At 42.9% G+C, this 18,803-nt stretch overlaps 1 protein-coding gene across 1 annotated transcript; it reads right to left on the reverse strand.

Annotated features, from left to right (window-relative positions):
* Positions 1-13,326: 13,326 nt before the first annotated feature.
* On the reverse strand, positions 13,327-17,172 carry CXCR4 (C-X-C motif chemokine receptor 4). Its single transcript, XM_049889251.1, has 2 exons — positions 17,063-17,172; positions 13,327-14,920 (listed from the first exon to the last, which is right to left on the reverse strand). Exons 1-2 carry the CDS (start codon positions 17,075-17,077, stop codon positions 13,877-13,879), a joined length of 1,059 nt encoding a protein of 352 aa, XP_049745208.1. The 5' UTR covers positions 17,078-17,172; the 3' UTR covers positions 13,327-13,876.
* Positions 17,173-18,803: the final 1,631 nt, after the last annotated feature.

The raw sequence follows: 18,803 nt of genomic DNA on the forward strand, positions 1-18,803 counted from the left end.
ATGCTATCAATTTCTGCACCCCTTGCCCTCTATAAGCACACACTCCTGCTCATCCTTTAGATGCCAGCATGGTCAACAGGGAAGGAACTGCTTCCCTGACCCCAAATCTAGATTAGTTTTGGTCAGGTTCCTTTTTTTTTTTCAGAATACTAAGCTCAGTTGGTAAATATGCATTTATTACCCTGGTTATTTGCTTAATATTTCACTCTCCTACTGTTGGGTTTTTACGGTAGGTTTCACAGAAACAGACCATACCCTACAGTAAACTTGCACTTCTAACTCTGCTGGCTCAGTATCTGTTTCCCAGAGAATCCAGCTTACGCAGAGGCCTGCCAGCAATTCAGTGATATAAGATTAAAATGTTCAAATTTATTTATTTTGTTTTAAAAGTTTTACTTCCTAGCTCATTCTCTCTGAAGGTTTTCAGTTGCCCCATTTATAAACACTATTTCTGAAATGAAGAATGTATGTAAGCTCCATGGAGCCTGAGGCTTTGTTTTGGTCACTGCCATATCCCAGCATTTGATATGTAGTAGGTACTCGATGAATATTTGTTGAATGGTTGAATGCCTATCTTAAGAACTACCTTTTTCTTTTTATATTAAGTAGAAGAGACAAGAACAGACGTAACATTTAAGGTGGAGACCAATAAAACTGGGCCAATAAGCAAGTCTTTGGTTTAAAGTGTTTTAGATTGTGTTGGGTACTATTGGAAATAAAGATACAATAGAATACAACAAAATAAAAATACATATGAAATAGGACAAATAATTAATACCCCTCCTCAATTGTCTAATTTATAGCCAAAGTATTACACGTTTGTCTGAGAAACAGAAAATGATGACCCAGCAATTTTACACCTAGATATATACCTAGAAGAATTGAAAGCAGGGGCTCAAATACTTGTACATCAATGTTCACTGCAGCATCACTCACAATAGCCAAAAGGTGAAAACAGCCCAAGTGTCCATCAATAGATGAATGGATAAATAGAATGTGGCATATACATAAAATGGAATAGTGTTCAACCATAAGAAAAATGAGTTTCTGATATATGCTACCACATGGATGAACCTTGAAAACATTATGTTGAGTGAAATAGACATAGAAGAACAAATACTGTATGATCCCACTAATATGAAATGTTTAGAATAGGCAAATGCATAGAAATCAAAATTCATTAGTGGTTAACAGGGGTAGGTGGGAATGGGATATGGCAGGGGTGGGGGTGGGTACTGCTTAAGGGGCACAGAGATTTTGTTACAGGTGATAAAAATTTGGAAACAGACAGTGGTGATCATTGCACAACATGGTGAATGTAGTTAACGTCATTGGGTTGTACGCTTAAAAATGGTTGAAATGTTTTGTTATGTATGTTTCACAAACGTAAAAACAAAACAAAACAACTCAGTGGCTTAAAACACACAAAGGTTTAGTTGTTGCTCAAAAAAAGAGAAAATCACAAAATGTAGTATAAAATTAAAGTTCCTTGGTAATGTCTGGGTAGATTTGTAATGCTCAATCAGGTATCCCATTGACTATAAAAAAGAAATGAGCTACAACTCATAAATGACTCTGTGTTTGAAGATATCAATGGAGATTTCTTTATCATACGGATTTAAATTCTAAATCAAACCAGACAATATCTTTATCAATAATGCATGTATTCTTAATACTTATATTCACAGTCAGGCAATGTATTTCCCATAATAATAATAAAATTCTTAAATTATTACTCATTAAAATATTAATTTCATTTTAACCGTAAGAAAAATGTTGACTTTTCCTTGCTAGTCCCTGTTTTCTGATTCCTGAGCCCATCTCAAGTAATAAAAGTAACCGATTTGCAATATCCTCTCCCCAGAAGTGAACACTGGTTTTTTTTCTGGCATTTCCCACCTCAGAACCTTGCATTATGTGACATGTTGTAAACCACCATTGTGTGCTGCCATATTTTGGGGACTTACTAGAATGAAGGAAGTTCTTCCCCAACATGACATTTCCTTTTGAATACAATACAAAAATAGAGTATTTAGGGTTGACACATTGTTCGTGTTTCAGGCCCCACACGATTGCCGTCATGTATAAATGCCAGCCCTCTCAGAGATTTCCTTCAGGGTTCTCTAGTATGTTTACTTTCCTGTATAGTTTGAAAGATTTGACCTGTTTGGGAGAAGTTCTTTGAGAAAAAGCCTTAATATGCCAGTCTTTTAAAGATGGTGCCATGACTATGTATCAATTTGGAACAGGTTCACTATACCACAGCTCAGTCTGGTCTGTGGCCACTGCCACACAGTCCTGAATTCCATTCTTCTGTACTTTTGGAATTCTCCAGAATGCTGCTTTCAGTCATGACCTTCAGTTCAAAAATACTAGGCTGTGTTAAAGACTGTACTGGGAATATGATGTTAAGATTTCTGCAACTAGCAAACTCATACTAGATTTTAAATATGTTCAGAGTAATATATATGTCTTTTTTAGTACCCCACAAATGCTTAGTTCAGTTCAGTTCAACAATCATTTATTTAGCCCCTACTTGGGTCCTGGACTGATTTGAAAAAAACAGGAAGGAAAAGTCCAAGCTCCTATCTTGAAGTGTTTCTACCCTAATAGCAAGGGGCTTTCCTTCTTGCTCTATGCCTTTTAAAATAAGCTGATTATCTTTTCATTAAACATATTCATAGTAGAAAAGTTGGAAAGAAAAAAATTCTCTTCAAATCACCCAAAGGCTTAGCACTCAAATAACTACTGCTAATATTTTAATTTATCTTTTGTTCATATGCATAGACTTCTAACAATATTGATAATCAGATACTTCTTTCATTTCACGCATCATAAACATTTTCCAATCTTTATAAACATTTAAGAAGCTAGATAATATTCCATTGAGTAGATTCACCATCATTTCCTTAATCTTCATTTTACTGTCAGATATTTAAGTAATTTCCAGTTTTTTGTTATTATAAATGCAAAATTCAACTTTATGCATATGATGTTTTTCGTATGTAAAGACTGTGTCCTTAATTAATAAATCCCTGGTGGCATAGTTGTTAAGCGCTTGGCTGCTAACCAAACAGTCCGCAGTTCAAATCCACCATCCGCTCCTTGGAAACCCTATGGGGCAGTTCTACTCTGTCTTACAGGGTCACTATAGGTTGAAATTGACTTGATGGCAACAGGTTTAGTTTTTTTTTTTTTTGATCCTTAAATAATATTTCTAGAAATGGCCTCTCTCTGTCAAAGAGAATGAACATTGAAGCTTTTAGGGTGTTGTCAAGTGGCTCCTGAAGAGCTGGCCAGCTTATGCGTGACCAGCAGTGTTCCGTGGTACCTGGTTCAGTGCATCCTTGCCACTTGAGGCATTATTACTTTAAAAATATTTGCTAGTTCGATAAGTGAGAAGCAGTGTGTTGTTTTGATTTTTATTTATTTGGTTGCCAGTGAGTTTGAACATTTCCTTGTATTTTTATCTGTTTTATTTCCTCCTTTTTTAATTGGCTTTTCATATTCTTTCCCATTGTGTTTATTGTTTTGCCCACATCTCTCTTCTTTTCCACTCTATAGTAGCAGGATTTTTCCCGGGGCCACTTTAGCAGGGATAGCTTGTCTTCTTCCACCCTAGCCCATGGTGATGGGGCAGCCATTTTTTTGTATTGTCATACAGATATAGCAGAAAACCTACTTTCAAACAAAAAGCACTTTATAGCTTCTTGCATTTTCTCAATCTGAGACACCTTGGGAAGAATGTTCTATCGTGTAATGAAGTTTACTTGGAGATGTTTTTAGTAAGAGACAGAATAGCGGCAGTTCCTTAGAGATTAATTTTGACATTCCCATGAGGGACTCGAAGGCTAAAAGGAAATAGCAGATTTATCATCCTTCCCCCCCAAAGCTGGGGTCAGGTCCAAAAATGATTTCCACACCATTGATTTTTCTCGGGCTTTTGTGGCTCAGCTTGTGGCTGCGAAACACTCTTCATTGCTGTGGATTATAGCTCTTTCTTTTGTCCTATTTACTGACTGTCTGGGAGTCGGTGCCAAAAGTTGTTGATTGGTGATTATCACTTTGGAAGAGGAAAGCTTGTGTTGCTCATGCCTGAGGAAGGTTAACACGCCTCAACAACTTTTATTAGTGAGCTGTTGCTGGTCTAACTATAAATCCAAAAACTAAACCCACTGACGTCGAGTCGATTCTGACTCATAGAGACCCTATAGGACAGGGTAGAGCTGCCCCATAGAGTTTCCAAGGCTATAATCTTTATGGATGCAGACTGCTCCATCTTTCTCCTGCAGAGCCGCTGGTGGGTTCCAGCCTTTTGGTTAGCAGCCTAGCACTTAACCATTGCACCACCAGGGCTCCTCTGGTTCTAGCTATACAAAAACAAACAAACAAAAAAACTTCTGTTCAGTCGATTCCAACTCATATAGAACAGGGTAGAACTAACTGCCCCGTAGGATTTCCAAGGAGTAGCTGGTATATTTGAATCGACAACCTTTTGGTTAGTAGCCAGTCTCTTAACCACTGTGCCACCAGGGCTCGGCTCTAGCTACAGAGAGTTATAAAAGAAGTAGATAGCACCTTCACCGGCACTCGGGGAGATAGGAGTGATAGGATAGCATAAAGCTGGATAAAAAAGGCAACACTCTTATCTCAGACCTTTCTTCTTAAAGAGATAGACTCAGTAAAGCAGCAAGACTTTGCAACCACTATGGCACAAACTACACAGATCCACATGCACTTCCTACCTGTGAAAGCATTCTGTAAATTGGTCAAGTGCTTTATAAACGGTGGGCGCCATATTTATGCAAACAGACAAAGGTCACTAGTTCCTTGGGGTTCTTGGTGCCCTAAGCTTGAACAGTATGCTTTCCCATGCTTAGAGTTTCACTTATTCATTCATGTTTACTGGATTTCCACTCTATTTTAAGCACTGTTCTAGACTAAAAAAAAAAAAAAAGGCAAAAAAACCCATTGCTGTCGAGTCAATTCTGACTCATAGCGACCCTCGAACTAGTAGCCACCAAATGATAGCCTGTAGGGCAAATCTGGTCTGCTACCTGTTTTTGTATGTCCCGGGAGCAAAGAATGATTTTTAACAATTAAATTTTTTTTTTTAATCAAAAGAATAGTATTTCATGTCATGTAAAAATTATATGAAAATTCAAATTTCAGTGCTCATAAAGTTTCACTGGAATACAGCCATGTTCATTTGTTTAAATATGGTCTTTGGCTATTTTCACTTACAATGGTAGGTTGAGTAGTTGAGCCAGAAACTGTATGGCTTGCAGAGTGTAAATTATTTACTATCTGGCCCTTGACAGAAAAAATTTATGTCCCCTGTTCTAGACACTGGAAATACAGCCACCAACAAGACAGATGTAGACCTTGTATTCACAGAATTTACATTCCTATGCGAGATTACTTTAAAGATGGCCCCAGTGGGACTTACGCCCATGATCTTGCTTTGGAAACATGAGGTTCTAACCAACTGAGCTAACCTCATTATTTTTTAGCCAACATTGGCACAACCTTCTGGAATCTAATATTTTTTTAATCAAATCAAATATCTATTAATGAACTATGTGAGACTACAAAGGTCACTGCACTTAAGACATTAAACTAATTAGAAAGCAAAATTTATTTTGCTTCTGACTCCATGCGCTGAGAATTTAGGATGGAAACGCTCACTTTGGACTGATAGAGAAGGAGTAGATTTGCCAAAGGAAGTGGGATATGGCCCAAAATAATGCCCTTCATTTCCTTCTTTAATCCCAGGGACCTAACAGGTTGTCTCCTGTGGACAGAAACCTGAGAAACTACCTTTAGGGCACCTTCCCATACTTTATGGTTTGACAGAATTTCTGTTCTTATCCTTATGATGTAAGTACCTTCCCCTTGGCTGTGAAATAGGAGGGTAGATGGGGATCAGGAGCCTCTCACCCACCCAAACTTGGGCAGTGGTCTGCTCCCTTTTAAGTGAAGAGTCAATAGAAGCAAGACTGAGGTTGAACAAGACATGAAAAAAACATATACCACCTTTGTTCTAAGGGAGGATGAAATATACATTAAGACTGGGGTATTAAATAATAGAAAAATTGGGTAGGTGGGCCAGAAACTTTGATTTCTTAAAATGTAAGGAAGTTGGAAAGTCAGAGAGTTCTTTACTTTCCAGGATGTATAGAATGTCAAAGGACTACCTATTCCTCCAGACTGTGTTGTTGTTGTTGCTGTTGCTGTTGTTAGGTGTCGTCAAGTCGGTTCTGACTCAAAGCGACCCTATGTACAAGAGAAGGAAACATTGCCCAGTCATGCGCCATCCTCACAATCCTTGTTATTCTTGGGCCCATTGTTGCTGCCACTGGATCAACACATCCTGTTGAGGGTCTTCCTCTTTTTTGATGAACTTTACCAAGCATGGTATCCTTCTCCAGGGACTGATCTCTTTTGATAACATGTCCAAATTATGTGAGAGTCTTGCCATCCTCACTTCTAATGAATATTCTGGCTGTATTTCTTCCAAGACAGATTTGTTCATTCTTCTAGCACTGCATGATATATTCAATATTCTTCGACAACCCCATAATTCAAATGCATCAATTCTTCTTCAGTCTTCCTTACTCATTGTCCAGCTTTCCCATGCATATGAGGAGGTTGAAAACACCATGGCTTGGGTTAGGTGTACCTTAGTCCTTAAAGTGGCATCTTTGCTTTTTAATACTTTAAAGAGATCTTTTGCAGTAGATTCGCCCAATCCAATACATCATTTGATTCCTTCACTGTTGCTTCCATGGGTGTAGATTGCAGATCTAAGTAAAATGAAGTCCTTGACAACTTCAGTATTTTCTCCGTTTATCATAATGTTGCTTATTGGTCCATTTGTGAGCGTTTTTGTTTTATTTATGTTGTGGTGGTTTGCATACTGAAGGCTGTGGTCTTTGATCTTCGTCAGTAAGTGCTTCAAGTCTTCTTCACTTTCAGCAAGCAAGGTTGTCATCTGCATAATACAGGTTGTTAATGTGTCTTTGTCCAGACTGGATACCACATTCTTCTTCACATAGTCCAGTTTCTCTGAGTATTTGCTCAGCGTACAGATTAAATAAATATGGCAAAAGGATACAACCCTGATGTACACCTTTCTTAACTTTAAACTATGCAGTATCCCCTTGTTCTGTTCAAACAACTGCCTCTTGGTCTAAGTACAAGTTCCTCATGAGCACAATTAAGGGTTCTGGAATTCTCATTCTTCGCAATGTTATCCATAATTTGTTATGATCCACACAGTCAAATGCCTTTGCATAGTCAATAAAACACAGGTAAATATCTTTCTGGTATTCTCTGCTTTCAGCCACGATCCATCTGACATTAGCAATGATAGCTCTTGTTCCACGTTCTCTTCTGAATCTGGCTTGAATTTCTGGTAGTTCCCTGTTGATGTACTGCTGCAACTGCTTTTGAATGATCTTCGGCAATAATTTTCTTATGTGTGATATTAATGATTTTGTTCAATAATTTCTGCATTCTGTTGGATCTCCTTTCTTTGGAATGGGTACAAATATGGATCTTTTCCAGTCAGTTGACCAGGTAGCTGTCTTCCAAATTTCTTGACATAGACAAGTGAGTGCTTCCAGTGCTGCATCTGTTTGTTGATATTCTGTCAATTCCTGGAGCCTTGTTTTTTACCAGTGCCTTCAGTGCTTTTTTTTTTTTTCAGTGCAGCTTGGACCTCTTCCTTCAGTACCATTGGTACTCGATCATATGCTATCTCCTGAAATGATTGAATGTCGACCAATTCTTTTTGGTACAGTGACTCTGTGTATTTCCTTCCATCTTCTTTTTATGCTTCCTGCTTTGTTTAGCATTTTCCATGTAGAATCCTTCAATGGCGTAGTGGTTAAGAGCTATGGCTACTAACTAAAAGGTCGGCAGTTTGAATCCACCAGGCGCTCCTTGGAAACTGTATGGGGCAGTTCTACTATGTCTTTGGGGTCGCTTTGAGTTGGTAATTGACTCGATGACAGCAGGTTTGGTTTTGATTTTATATTTGGTTATAATCTCATTTGGGAGTGAGTTTTCTTTGCTATGTTAATAAAAACTATTAGTGTAGGGTGTTTCTTGAGTCAGTCTCTTCTGAGATATAAGATGAAGCAAGGAAGAGAGGAAGCATAATTGGGGGAAGATAGATGCCACACCACATGAAGACCACCAAGGAACCAAGCCATCACCCAGAAGCTGAGAAGAGACAAGGACCTTCCCCCAGGGCCAACAGAGAAAGAAAGCCTTCCCCTAGAGCCAGTGCCCTGAATTCAGACTTCTAGCCTCCTAAACTGTGAGAAAATATATTTCTGTTGTAGCAGCATTAGATAACTAAGACAGATACCAACTTTAATCAGAATGCTTAGAGATTGCATGCCCTCGTGAATAGAAATTCATAGGTGTTCATTCATTTTTTTCATTCAACAAGTATTTATTGAGCACATACTGTGTGCCAGGTATGGTATATCAGGTTAACTTGAAACCCATTCTACTTCAACCACTAATGATGAAAACCTTTCTAAAATGTCAGTGTCTGCTTTGTCATTTTAAAAAGTACAGTTAGCAGAGTGTCCAGTATTGAACCCTGTAGAGCACTGAAGAGCACAGAGGATCTTTTTGAACTCATGGTTATTATCCTGAATACTGGCTAATGTAGAAAGCAGTAAAGTCACCTCAAGAGGTAAAGTCTCATGTCAGACTGCCTGTTCAAATCTAGGCTTGAAAAAAAAAAAAAATTACCACCGATTAAATATGTGATGTTGGGTACATTTTAAACTGTGCTGTATGCCTCAGTTTCCCCATTCTATAAAACAGGTGAAATAATAGTTCCTACTTACTTCATAGGGCTGTTGTGAAGATTAAATAATCAAAGTAACTTGGTGTATATTAAGCCCTCTATAAATGGTAATTATTGTTACCTCTAGAAATAGAAAAGATAGAAAAGTTGGATGAGCATATAGAGAACTTAAGAACATGCCCCTGAATTTGATGGTTCTGTTTTAATGCTATGTATAGTGTTTTGTGTTCTTGCTTGCAAATGTAGCTAGCAATATCTCACTGATGGAGCTGTTGTGAGCATCATTTGTATATAAGTGCCCAGAATTTAGGTTTTTTTTTCCTAAATAAATATTACTTTCTTTTTGACAGAGTCAAATATGAGGAAGTAATTCAGTTTAATTAAGAGTGTTGATGAGTTAGGTTCTAGCTAATTGAACTGTAATATGTAAATCAACCTTATCGGCTCTGCCAGATAAACACCCAGCACCTGGCATGGTTTGGTTGAGCACCTTTGTTTGTTTGGTTTTGAAAAATTTGTTCCCCTTCTGTGGCATCTTAACATTTTGGATTCCTCAATTCTGCTTGCAACCAGCTTGAGTTTTCAGTTGAAAGGTTTTTCAGAAGGTTTTAATTGTTGGAATTAAGAAGATTGGTTGAAATTAATCTGAATCAGTTGCAGACAATGGAACAAGGGGCTGGTACCTTATCGTTCCTTGTTTATTTTTTAAAGAAAAAAAGAAAAAATGGGGTGTTCCAAATTGAGTTATGGGTAGTGGTGAGGATTAAATGAGTAAATGCCGTGGTCTTTAGAAAGACAGATACATGATGGGACTAGAGAATCCTCAGCAGTCATCATTCAATCCGTTTATTTTCCTTGGTGGGATGTCTTCACGGTGTGGCATGTGGCAGCCTATCAGGGAATAGGAAGGAAATGATAGAGTCCTTGCCCTTTAGAAGCTGATAATATAGTAAGAGAAGAAAATAAACAGAAAGCTGTGTTCATGATATCAAAGAAACGTTGAAATAAGAGTGGAAGAGAATTGTGAGTTGACTAAGAAGGCATTGAAATGAGACCAAGTAATGGAGGCTAAGGAGCCCCTGGGTGGTGCAAACAGTTAACATGCTCTGCTACTGATGGAAAGGCTGGAGGTTTGCATCTACCCAGAGATGCTTAAAAAAAAGACCTGGTGATCTACTTTCGAAAAGTCAGCCATTGAGAACCCTATGGAGCACAGTTCTACTCTGACACACATGGAATTGCCATAGTTGGAGTTGACTTGACAGCAGCTGGTTAAAAGAAGCCTTGGAACCTCGTTGGATGATAGCAAATGTCTCATGATTCATGCTATTTCATAGAATCAGACCAGTTAGATGTATCCTTGCTTTAATAGTTCTTATCGTCTCATGACCCTCACCTTAGAAAAGGGCTTCTCAACCTTGAGCACTATGGACATTTTGGGCCAGATAATTCTTTCTCATGGGGGTTGTTCTATGCCTTGTAGGACGTTTAGCAGCATCCTGCCTCTACCCATGAGATGCCAGTAGCACCTTACCCCTCCCTCAAGTTTGAAAACCCAAAATGTTTCCAGATATCGCCAAATGTCCCCCATGGGGCAAAATCACCTGTGGTTGAGAACCTTGGCTTTAAAAGCATTCTTTTCAACTTCTTTATGGGCCCCCGAGGCACCAATATTTCTCTCTTAAGTGGTACTCAAGGGAAGGTTATTTGTTCAACTACTTACAGATCTTTCCAGCACTGACTGGCTAAGCTACATTGGCAGCCAGGTGGGAAATCTCCTGAAAGCAAGCTGGGCACATTCCCATGAGTCTGGCAACAACACCACAGTTCTAAGTATTGGGGGCTGCCTGGATTATTTTCTGAGGTAGTCTGAATTTTGTCCCAGGGGTACTTGCTCCTTCTTACATGCAAATAATGATAATCCAGAGCTCTGGTGTCCCAGTGGTTAAGAGCTATGGCTGCTAACCAAAAATTCAGCAGTTCAAATCCACCAGCTGCTCCTTGGAAACACTTTGTGGCAGTTCTACTCTGTCCTGTAGGGTCACTATGAGTCGGAATCGACTTGACAGCAATGGGTTAGGTTTAATGATAATCCAGTTTTGTTTGTGGAATCTTTACTAAAGATTTGACAATAAACTAGGAGAAAGCCATACACACTTAGATGAATTATTAAAGTCTGTAGGACATCCTCCTAAAAGAGCACCCCAGAATTATTATTTTAATACAAACATACCCACAAAAGGAGGCTGGGAAGCCCATGGCAGGGGGAGGTGAATTGCCAAGTGACATTTTAAGAAAGCAAAAGCTTTTCAAGACAAAAATGCCCACTTTCCTTCCCCATTACAGGCTTAATGTCATAATTACTCAGATGTGATATTTATGCCATTATTGGCAGCATGCATACAATTGAAATATTTTAGCTTCCATTATACAACTGGGTCTACATTAGTGACTTTCAAGGGCCCCATTCATACGGATGAGGGGAGGGAACCATCAGCTACATCCTGCCAAGGGTGGCCAGTGGACGGGGCTTCTCCACATCCTCAAACCATGATCCAGGGAAGGCTGTGGAGCAGCTCTGAACATGGCAGGGTTGGGACAGAGAATGATTGGGGGCACCCTTTTGGGGCAGGTAGAGAGCCAACACTCTTTTTTTTCCTTTGTTGAAAAAAAGATATACCACCTTTATTCCATGGGAGAATGAAGCCTCCATTAAGACTGGTGAGACCAGGAATTTTGTTTCAGCTCAGTTCCTTTTGTTGTGACTCCATGGCAGAGGGAGAGGAATCTGGGGCAACGAGGTTTCAAGCCAAGATGAGAAAGAATTCCCTCCAAGGATTTCTCCTATTGTCTCCTCAAGAATAAATATTTATAGAGAAAGTTCAAGTGAAGTCTTTTACAATGGTCAGTGCTGTAAGACTAAGCCTTTGAGAGAGTACATGTAAAACTATGCTTAAATAAGGGTGATCTAATTAGGCTTCCCAGAGAAAACCAAGAAACCTCAAGATAATTTCCTATTTGAAATCTAATTGTATTCTCAAGTGGAATGGGAATACCACTCAGAATTATCCCAGATCCATAGACTGCAGCAAAATGTACAGCCAAATTGGATTCTATTTTAAGTAATTAAGTTATTTTCCTTCATAGGATCTATAATTTGCCTTGAACAAATGCGATTTGCCTCAGAAAGATAAGGCATTGCAATTTTTCCTCCAAAATGGATTTTCTGTGTCAGAAATAATTACTAAAAGTAGTCCAAATACTGGCTTAATGATATCCTGGTGATTATCTTTGAGTGCATGCCGGGAGTGCCCTGTTTATGTTCCAAAGTGAGGTTTGTATGGCTAGTGCAGTTTAGAGATTATCTTGAAATGGAGACTGGAGCTGAAATTTGCTCAAGAGCCTGGGGCTTACACAATGATAGTGCGAACAGCTATGAGTGATGTTACACAAGATTCCAAAATCTTGTGCAAAATATGGGCAACTTGGAGCTTGCTTCAGTGGACCATTCTCTAAAAGCACCAGTACTGACTTTTAGCTGCTTCACTGAACGCTTGAGGTGGTGCTAGGTGTGGCAATAGATTAAGAATAAAAGTGTCTATTTGCATAGAAGATGTTGCAAGAGGGTATTTTGGGCATAGTTAACTTTATGAAGAAAACATTCACTTTTGGCTTTATTTTCAACAACAATTCAGTTGACTTATGACCAGGTGTTCTCAGGGACAATAGCGGGTCATGGTTATGAGCAAGGGCTGGGAGTGAGAAATGGAATCAGCTCCTGGGAAGTGTGTGGGAACCTGGCAAGTTACTTAAGTCATTGAACCTGTTTGCTTATCTGTGAAAGGGAGTAAGGTGTCTACAGGCTGAGAGGAGTAAATGAGAAAAATGTACAATGCTCGCATGGCCCAGGTTGAGGTGATGTACTTTACACAGGGGAATAGTAGTAGTAAAGTCCAAAGATTGTTATCACATACCTGTTCTTCTTTATACACATTTATCTGGCAGACAGATTATCTTTTACAGGAATGGGTACTGGCTGGACACTTCTAAACTTCCATCTGAAAGTTGTTAAGGCATCAGATTCTTAAGTCACATTAAACCAAACCAAACCCATTGGTCATCCAGTTGATTCCCACTCATAGCGACCCCATAGGACAGAGAACTGCCACATAGGGTTTCCAAGGAGTAGCTGGTGGATTCGAACTGCCGATTTTTTGGTTAACAGCTGGGCTCTTAATCACTGCTATTTGGTTTCAAATATTGGCTCTGTCACTAGCACATGACTTTGAGCACGTCACTTAGGCTTTCTGTGCCTATGTCTTCATCTATAAAATGTATATAATGATAGAACCAGAATCTATCATAGAGTTGTGATAAGGATTAAATATTACAACTAAAGTTACCTAGGTCAGGGCCTGGCATGCCATAAATATCTGTTCTGGTGATTTTTGTTTTCTGCCAGCCAGAGGAAAATCAGTAGAAATCAAAACATAACAGTAAGTTTATCAGGTACTTTTATTAACAACTTAATACAAAGACTGTACATTGTAGATTCTAAAATCAACCCACTCCTGAAAAACTGAAAAACCACCATTTATATACCACTTGAGGCTTTGGTTGTAAGTGCCATCTTCTACAGCAAAGTCACATAGTGTAACCAAACAACTTTAGAACAGGGGAAAAAAAAAGTTCCACTGGAATGGCCAGATTATTTATGCACAAACAGCTGAGGACCTTTTCTAGCTTAACGTGATTCACTATACACTCTGGAATGTTCAGTTCTCTTTTCTACAGCCCTACACAACCAGACACAAAGCAACTAAGAACTTGGCCACAGGTCCTGCCTAGACGCTTATCAACATGAAACGAAAAAATATTTATATAAATAAATCAATTAAACCTCACAACAACTAAAAAACACAAGACAAAACCCAACAGTCAATAAAAACTGTACAGTATCGGTCAGTCTTTTATATCTGAAAAATGCGTAACTTAAAAAAAAAATGTTCTTTACGGTATTAAAAAAAAGTCTGTGAAAAATCAGTGTTAGCTGGAATGAAAACTTGACGATTCAGACTCAGTTGAAACAGAAGAATGTCCAGCTCGCTTTCCTTTCGAGAGGATCTTCAGGCTGGACCCTCTGCTCACAGAGGTCAGCGCATGCTGGGCAGAGGTTTTAAACTTGGCCCCAAGGAAGGCATAGAGGATGGGGTTCAGGCAACAGTGGAAAAAGGCGAGGGCCTCGGTGATGGAAATCCACTTGTGCACCGTGTTCTCAAATTCACAGCCTTGCTTGATGATTTCCAGAAGAATGAAGGCATCAATGCTGATCCCAACATAGTAGGGCAGCCAGCAGGCAAAGAAAGCCAGGATGAGAATGACGGTGGTCTTGAGGGCCTTGCGCTTCTGGTGGCCCTTGGAGTGTGACAGTTTGGAGATGATAATACAATAGCAGGACAGGATGACGATCCCTGGCAGGATGAGGCCAACCATGATGTGCTGAAATTGGAACACGACCATCCACAAGTCACTGGGGTAGAAACGGTCACAGATGTATTTCTCCTCTGATTCAGTGACGTTAGCGAAGATGAAATCCGGGATAGTCAGCAGGAGGGCGGGTATCCAGACGCCAACATAAACCACCTTTTCAGCCAACAGCTTCCTTGGCTTCTGACTGTTGGTGGCGTGGACGATGGCTAGGTACCGGTCCAGGCTGATGAACGCCAGGATGAGGACGCTGCTGTAGAGGTTGACCGTGTAAATGACGTGGACTGCCTGGCACAGGAACTTCCCAAAGTACCAGCCTGCCACGGCATCAACGGCCCAGAAAGGAAGTGTAAGGACAAAGAGGAGGTCCGCCACTGACAGGTGCAGCCTGTACTTGTCCGTCATGCTTCTCAGTTTCTTCTGGTAACCCATGACCAGGATGACCAATCCATTGCCCACTATGCCAGTCAAGAAAATGATGGAGTAGATGGTAGGCAGAAAGAATCGGTTGAAATGGGCATTTTCTTCCCGGAAGCAGGGTTCCTTTATGGAGTCGTAGTCACCTGAGCCCACCTCCTCCGTCTCATTGTCCATAGTGAAAAACTGCAAAAGAGGCAAGGGAAAGGCCATTTAACTTCCAAGTTCACCAGGCAAGTTAGAAAAATGTTTCTGGGATTAAAAAAAAAAACAGTTTATAAAACCCAACTCAGCCCAGCCTCCTTCAGGAAATTCTGCTCCCACTGAAGTACTCGGTAAGGGCACACTAGCAGCATGATAGAAGCTTACGGTCCCCCGCCCACGTTCCCCTAGTCACTCATCACATGCTTCTTTAGTAGAACCAATTAGAAAATTCTTTGTTTAGAACAAAAGGGCGTGAGATTCTGAGGTTTCAAAGCTGCAATCTTTGCTTACTCTTCTGCCCTGCCCACTACAGGGAAGAAAAAAAAAACAACACACACGCGCACACAACAAAGAGGCCACTCCCAGGCGGCGTGAGGGTGGGGGCAGAATCTGTTCTGCGGAGCTGGGATTAACGTTCTACACGAAGATTCTCCGAAGAGAGAAAAGAGGCGGGAGGAGTACTCTGAATTCTCCTAAGTAAGGCACGAAAAACTCAGAATTATTCTAAAGCAAGATACAATTTTCCTCAGGCTTACCTAAATATACAAACCATTCTGCAGTTCAAGCAACATGTGGTGGGGAAGGAGGATGCCGCCTTAAAGCAACCGGAGTGCTGGGGTACTGGGCGTGGGCGTCAGTAGGGAGTAAATCGGTACCCCACCCCTATAGGGTCGCTATGAGTCAGAGTTGACTCGACGGCAACGGGTTTGGTTTTTTTTTGGGTACTCTTCCCCAGCCTCGGAGACGTGCGTCTCCTTTGCTATACTTGTGTTTGCCACTTGGCGCATTTGGGACGTTAAGGAGGCGCGGCATTTCCCTGGGTGGGGAAGGTCACGGGGTTCGGGCCCGTGGTCCTCGACCCAAGTTTCATTTCCTTACTCTCCCAGGTCCCTTCCCACCCCGCCACCAGTCCAGCTAACGGGGTCGGAGGTCGGCAGCTGAAAAGCACCAGGCGGTGGGCGCGCGGGGGGCCAAGTTGTCCAGCTCCGGGCCGCCTCCGCCGCCCACCACACGCAGGCCCACCGCGGGCGGGCAGCAGTTCCAGGGGTTCCGAACGCTGCACAGCGGACTTAAGTCTTGCAGGGTGCTGGGGAGCGATTGGGCAGCTCCGCCCTGAGCAACTTTGAATTGCGCGCCGCGGGAGGAGATGAAGAGCCTCACTAGCCAGGGGGTTTCAAAGGCTCCAGGAAACCACCGACGGTTAAACGGCGCAGTTGAGCTCCCAGGGAGTGAAACGGTCTCTGCGCTTGCACCTGCCAATCTGCGCGGGGGAGGACCGGGCAAATCCAGGTGACCTCCCAATCCTGCCCCCTCGTCCCCCCGCCTCTCCTGCCGCGCACACCTCCAGCCGCTGCTACGCGATACGTGTTTATACCCCTTGGACCTCGGCAAGACGTCAAACTCCCGTGCCATGGGGCCCACACTGCGGCCGGGGGGAGGGGGCAAGGGGTGCGCTCCGGTTGTCCAGGTCTCCCCTCCAACCCCAAGGCGCGCGGGCTGCTGTGGGCCACTTAACAACTGTTGGCCCCACTCAGGCAAGCGACGCGGTGGGTTCGCTCGCCTTTTCCACCCCTTGCCACTATGCCCGAGGACTGGCACACCTCCGCAGACCACGCAGTTTAGCAAACACGCGTCCAACGTCCAGAGCGCTTTCCAGGCGCCTTTGCCCAAAGTTAAGGCGGAGGGGCAGAGTCTCCCTGTGAGAACTGAGCTCCTCCTCTAATTTCAGATAACGTAACTCGCTCCAAGAAATACCCCTTCCCCGGGAAGAGACCTTCCATCTGAGTCTCGGAGGGAGCGTGCATGCCTTCTCTGCAGTCGTGCACAGAATGTTCCTATGTTTGCAAACAGCGTGCAACTCCGGTGCGCGCGCGGGACTCAGGGGGGAGACACATGCAATCACCCGAACTGCCGTTCAAATCTTTCCTTCTCTATTTACAGAGAAAAAGATTCCAACCCTACCCTCCTGTGCAGCCATACGCATGAAAACTCTTTTCCATGTCCCCCTCTACCAAGAACGGGCATCTCCAGTGTTCGGATCGCTTCTGCCCGCTCGGAGAAGGGCTGCGTTCTAAGTTTATGCATTTGTACGTTTAAGAAAAAGCAGGTTGAAAGTGGACTTACATTGATCTCGCCCATGGTAACCGCTCGCTCTTCAAGCCGCGGTGGCTACCAGAGAACCCAAATCCTCGAGTTGTCTTTGCTACCTGCTGCCTTAGCCAACAAACTGAAGTTTCTGGCCAAAGCTGGACTTTTATACAGGCTCCGCGGGCTGCGCGTGCGTCATGCGGGCGGGCGGGTGGGCGGGGCAGGGAGAGGGAAGGCGGAGAGGAGGGAGAGGGGCAGACGCGAGGGAGGGGCGGAGGGGTGGGCGCCGAGGCTCCTTTGGAGGAGTAGACCTGGGAAGTCTCCAAGCGGGTGCCGCTCCGCTGGTCTCTGGCCGAGGCTCCCAGGCTGGAAGAGCAGTCCAGAGGAGTCCTCGAATTTGGGAAAGCGGGATGCGCCTGGAGGGAGGTGGGAAGCGCGGACCAGGGATGCGTCCCTGCGTGGTGCATCCATCCTTAATCCCCAGGTGGAATTCCAGACCTGGGAATTATACACATGGAGACATTGAGGCCCAGAGAGGGGTAGACTTGCCCGAGTAACCCAACCAGTAGGTGGCAGTGCTGAAAGTGGGGCCAGAGCCTATGACTCCGTGTCACGCTCTTTTTATCAGATTGCGCTCTTTGAGAAGGTAAATTAAGATCCTTTCTTCGGAACGCAACTGTATATGACCTACGTGCACATTCACAGTAAAAGCACCAAGGTCAGGTGTAGACGATCAGGAAATACTTTCAGAAGAAGGTAGGATTTGGCATCATCCTGAAGATAGAGAAAAGGTGATGGAGAGATAGATTTGTATTCTTGGCAGGAATGTCAGTGTTGTGTGCCCTCCAGTCCATTCCGACGCACAGTGACCCTGTAAAACTGCTCCACAGGGTTTCTTAGCCAGGGTCGCTATGAGTCGGAATCGACTCGAAGTCAACGGGTTTGGGTTTGGCTTTGCTAATCTTTAAGGGAATAGGTTGCCAGATCTTTTCTCCCGCTGCTGGTAGTTTGGGACCTCCAATCTTTCAGTCAGCAGCGGAGTGCTTAACCATCGCGCCACTAGGGCTCTTTAGGAATGTCAGTAGTGGCAACCAGTTCATGAATAGTACTTAAAAAAAAATACAAAAGTGTGCTTTGATATAAGAGATATTTAGTGAATAGTATTTTTGTAACAGGTCACGAGGTAATTTCACATCATCGCTCATTCATTTTCACAACCGTGTGGGATGGTGTTACCATAACACAGATGAATTTATCCAACATATTTACTGAAGGCCGACTGCGTGCCAGGCATTATTGTGGGCGGTGGGGATGGATACAGAGAACTGGAACACAAGGCGTGCGCCCTGAGGAAACAGGCCGGAAGGGATGAAATGTCAGGGATGGCCCAGGATTCCAAACCGGTCTTGAACCCAGACCTTGAGACCTCACATGTGGCGTCTCCCACAACTCTTGGAGGAGGACGAGCGTTGGCACGGGTGATAAATACAGAGCTGGACTGGGAGGTGGGGGCAGCGGGGGAGGCTTGGGTGTTTAAACGGTTTGCATTGGGCGACCAGACCGTGCTTTCCAGCCTCCCGCCACTTCCCGCCGGCGCCTGGCCTGGGTGGGGCCGGCGAGCGAGTGGGAGGCGGGGCCGGGAAACCGAGCGACCGCAGGCAGAGCGACCGCAGGCGTGGTAGCCGGCGGGGCCAAGGTGGGAGCGTCTGCCCAGGGGAGCTGTGGCTGCGCCGCGACGCAGACCGTATGCGCCCCCTAGCCCCTGGACGGCCCAAAG

Source organism: Elephas maximus, chromosome 6 (genome assembly GCF_024166365.1).
Source record: "Elephas maximus indicus isolate mEleMax1 chromosome 6, mEleMax1 primary haplotype, whole genome shotgun sequence".
Classification (NCBI taxonomy): domain Eukaryota; kingdom Metazoa; phylum Chordata; class Mammalia; order Proboscidea; family Elephantidae; genus Elephas; species Elephas maximus.